The following is a 3,206-nucleotide window of genomic DNA, read 5'->3' as shown; positions in this document are numbered from 1 at the left end:
ATTAGCCTGGAGGGATAAGCTACGCCTATACCCTAGAGATCTCGGCCCCTTAATTAAGGGTATCCTAATATATAGCACGCGGATTAGAGTTATAGCTTTACTACCAGCGCGCACGTATTTAAATTAACTCCTATCTAATGCCGACCCTAGAGTAATTACTATAAAGATTACTACCGATCTGCCCATTAGCCGCATCGCTATTCGTCCGCCTAAAGCAATCTACTACTCCCCCTTAGGTCTTATACCTAAGCCAAATGGAACCTTCCGCTGTATCTATAATCTCTTTTTGCCTAAGCCCCGCTAAGGTCTCTCCATTAACGCTGCTATCCTAGAGGCCTACTCTACCCTCACTTATAATACCGTAGACGATATTCTAGCGCTTATTCTCCTCGCCAGGAAAGGTACTATTATCCTTAAACGCAATCTTAAAGACGCTTTTTAGAATATCCCAGTTGCTATTACCGACCAACGCCTACTAGGTTTTAAGTAGGAGAAGATAGTATACGCTAAATACTGCCTTCCCTTTAGTCTAGCCACTGCGCCTTTTCTCTTTAACCTTTTTACAGAAGCCCTATATTAGGTCCTTATACGCCGCCTTTATACAATTATCGCCTTCTTTGCACTAGTTTATTATCTAAATGACTTTATATTTATCTTGCGCCTAGGCACTAGCTATACGCCAGTAGTTCACGTGTATAACTTTATAATTATACTACTTAGTTTTCCTCCTAACGCCGCTAAAGACTCCTATAGCATAGTGTTAGATATATTAGGCTATTAAATTAACACTAATACCTTCTCCCTATCCCTTAGCCCTACCAAGCAGATAGCACTATAAGATCTACTTACCTCCTTCATCCTTAGGCCCTAAGTCTCTCTTAAACAGTACCAGTAACTTAGAGGTAGCCTTACCTAGGCTACAAAAGTTATCCAGTTAGGGTGATCTTACTTAAGATCGCTATGGGACCTTGTTACAGCTTTCTCTCTTATAAATTGCCGCACTTTACCTATCCTGCCGGCGGTAATCTCCAACCTAGCTTAGTGGAGTAAAGCCCTAGCGCTCCGAAATGGGGTCCGTTTCTTTTAGAAGGACGTTACTCACCCCTAGATCCATCTCTTTACGAATACCTCATCTAAATACGGTTACGCTGGCTTCTTCTATAGCTGCCCAGGCTACTCCTCCGCTAAGACCTATTCTACTCCTTATAGTTAATGGCGCCCTTATACCTCCGCGCTGCTATAAGACAACCTCTTTGCGGTATCGCCTGCCCCTAAGCACCTCTATGCCTACATTAATGTGCTTAAAGTACTCGCTATTACTAACGCATTTGTGAAATAGAGCCCTACCTAGTAATATTTATCTGTTTATATCTATATAGATATTATAGTCGCCCTTATAGGCCTGTAAAATATAGTACTTAAAGGCCCTACTAATTTGCTTCTCTGACAAATCCTAGTTTAGGCTGCCGCATTTAACATCTAGTTATAATCTTCCTAGATCTTATCTAAAGATAATACACTAGCTAACGCACTCTTCTGCTTTAACTAGGCCATAGCCAAAAATCTCTATCCTTAGATTAATCTCTTAGCGCTAATGACTAATCTTTAGGCTCGCTAATTAACCTCCTAGGCCCGCCGCCTGCTTTTATTACCTAATTAGGCCAATCTCACTTAGTTTTAAGCCTCCTATGGCACGGCATCAAGCCTAACACCTGTAAGACGTACGCCTTAGGTACAAAGTCATGGGAATTCTTCTGCGCCATAAGGGCGGTAGCACTATACCTAGCCTAGTTGCCTAACCTTATAGAATGGGTAGCATAGAGAACGTATAGCAACAGTTCTCCGCATATGGGCAGGGTAGCTCTAAAGACCATATGCTTATACCTCGCCGCGATCCGCTCTATACACGTTAACTACATTCTCCCAGTTATAATATTTAAGAATACGTCACTTTGTTATATACTAGATAGGGCAACCTCTCTTAATCCTAGCCTAAAAGAAGCTATTTCAAAGTTGCTAATCTTATATAGCATCCTTACTAAGATCGCAACTAGCAGCAACTTAATCCTAGGGGTAAATACCAACGCCGCCTTCTGCCTCGCCTTCACAGGGTACCTCCGTATAGGCGAGATCTCCTATACTAATAAGTAACGGTCTAAACCGTCATTCGCCGTAACTAAGGCTACTCGCTTAGACGTACAGTTTAGCCCCTCTAGAGATTACCTAACCTTCTATCTTAAATGAAGTAAGACCGATAAAGATAAGCAGGGCGTTTAAATCATAGTAGCCGCTACCTTTAACGCGGCTTGCCCCGTAGCAGCTCTACAGAGGCTTTTTCTCCTAGACCCCTAGGCTCCCTCCGCGCCGCTATTTACCGCATCTAGTGGCGCGGCGTTCTCCGCCTTATACGCGCGGAGGATGCTTAAATTAAGGCTAAACCTCTACGGCATCCTAGCCGCACAGTATACAGGTCATAGCTTTTATAGGGGCGCGGCCCAACACGCCCTAAACCATAGCTTCTCTAATAAGGAGATCCAACGCCTAGGCCGCTGGATATTAGATACCTTCCGCCTTTATTGCTTAACCTTATAGGCTAACGCCTTCCGCCTCTTATAGAGGTTTCAACTAGGCGCCCCGCCAGCGTTCTCTTTATCTTAGCCCTATGTATAAGGCTAACACCTAAAACATATCTCTCTACACACATTTTTCTCCTAATTTGGCTACGGTTACGCTTTGCTCTCCCTGGACCATGGGCTTACAAGTTAAGGCTATTTTCCTGCCTTTTACAGTAAAAACTGCTTATAAAAAGCCGGAAAACAAGCCCGCCACTTATAGGCCCCTAAGCCGCAGCTACCAATTAAAAAATTAACCAAAAATACACGTGTTTAAAGAGATAGATAATAGGGTCTATAGGGAGTCACGTGCACACGGCGCACGGCTTAAAGTCTCTATATTGAGAACTTTAAGCAGCAATAACATCATCTAATTAAATTCAAATATGCTAGTTCTTATTAATTAAAGCTGCTGTTAATTTACCCGCCCACCCAAAGCGTTCGCTTCTTTACCTTATATATACATAGGGCGCGCCACCTGCCATATCCTACTATATTCCACCACCGTTGTCACGATCAAGCTTACGTGGAATCACGTGGAAACTAGCCAATTAGGATTTTCTATCCCCGGGATGGAAAATCGCTATTGGCTCG

At 43.1% G+C, this 3,206-nt stretch overlaps 1 protein-coding gene across 1 annotated transcript; it reads left to right on the top strand.

Moving 5' to 3' along the window:
- Nucleotides 1-1,848: 1,848 nt before the first annotated feature.
- K441DRAFT_592912 (uncharacterized protein) lies at nt 1,849-2,151 on the top strand (the record flags this gene model as incomplete). The annotated part of the gene is made up of 1 exon (XM_067644905.1): nt 1,849-2,151. One exon carries the CDS (start codon nt 1,849-1,851, stop codon nt 2,149-2,151), a length of 303 nt encoding a protein of 100 aa, XP_067497177.1.
- Nucleotides 2,152-3,206: the final 1,055 nt, after the last annotated feature.

The sequence above is a fragment of the Cenococcum geophilum genome (genome assembly GCF_001692895.1).
Source record: "Cenococcum geophilum 1.58 unplaced genomic scaffold K441scaffold_81, whole genome shotgun sequence".
Classification (NCBI taxonomy): domain Eukaryota; kingdom Fungi; phylum Ascomycota; class Dothideomycetes; order Gloniales; family Gloniaceae; genus Cenococcum; species Cenococcum geophilum.
Note: the sequence above shows the minus strand (reverse complement) of the source record. Positions and strands in the feature narration are given on the sequence as shown.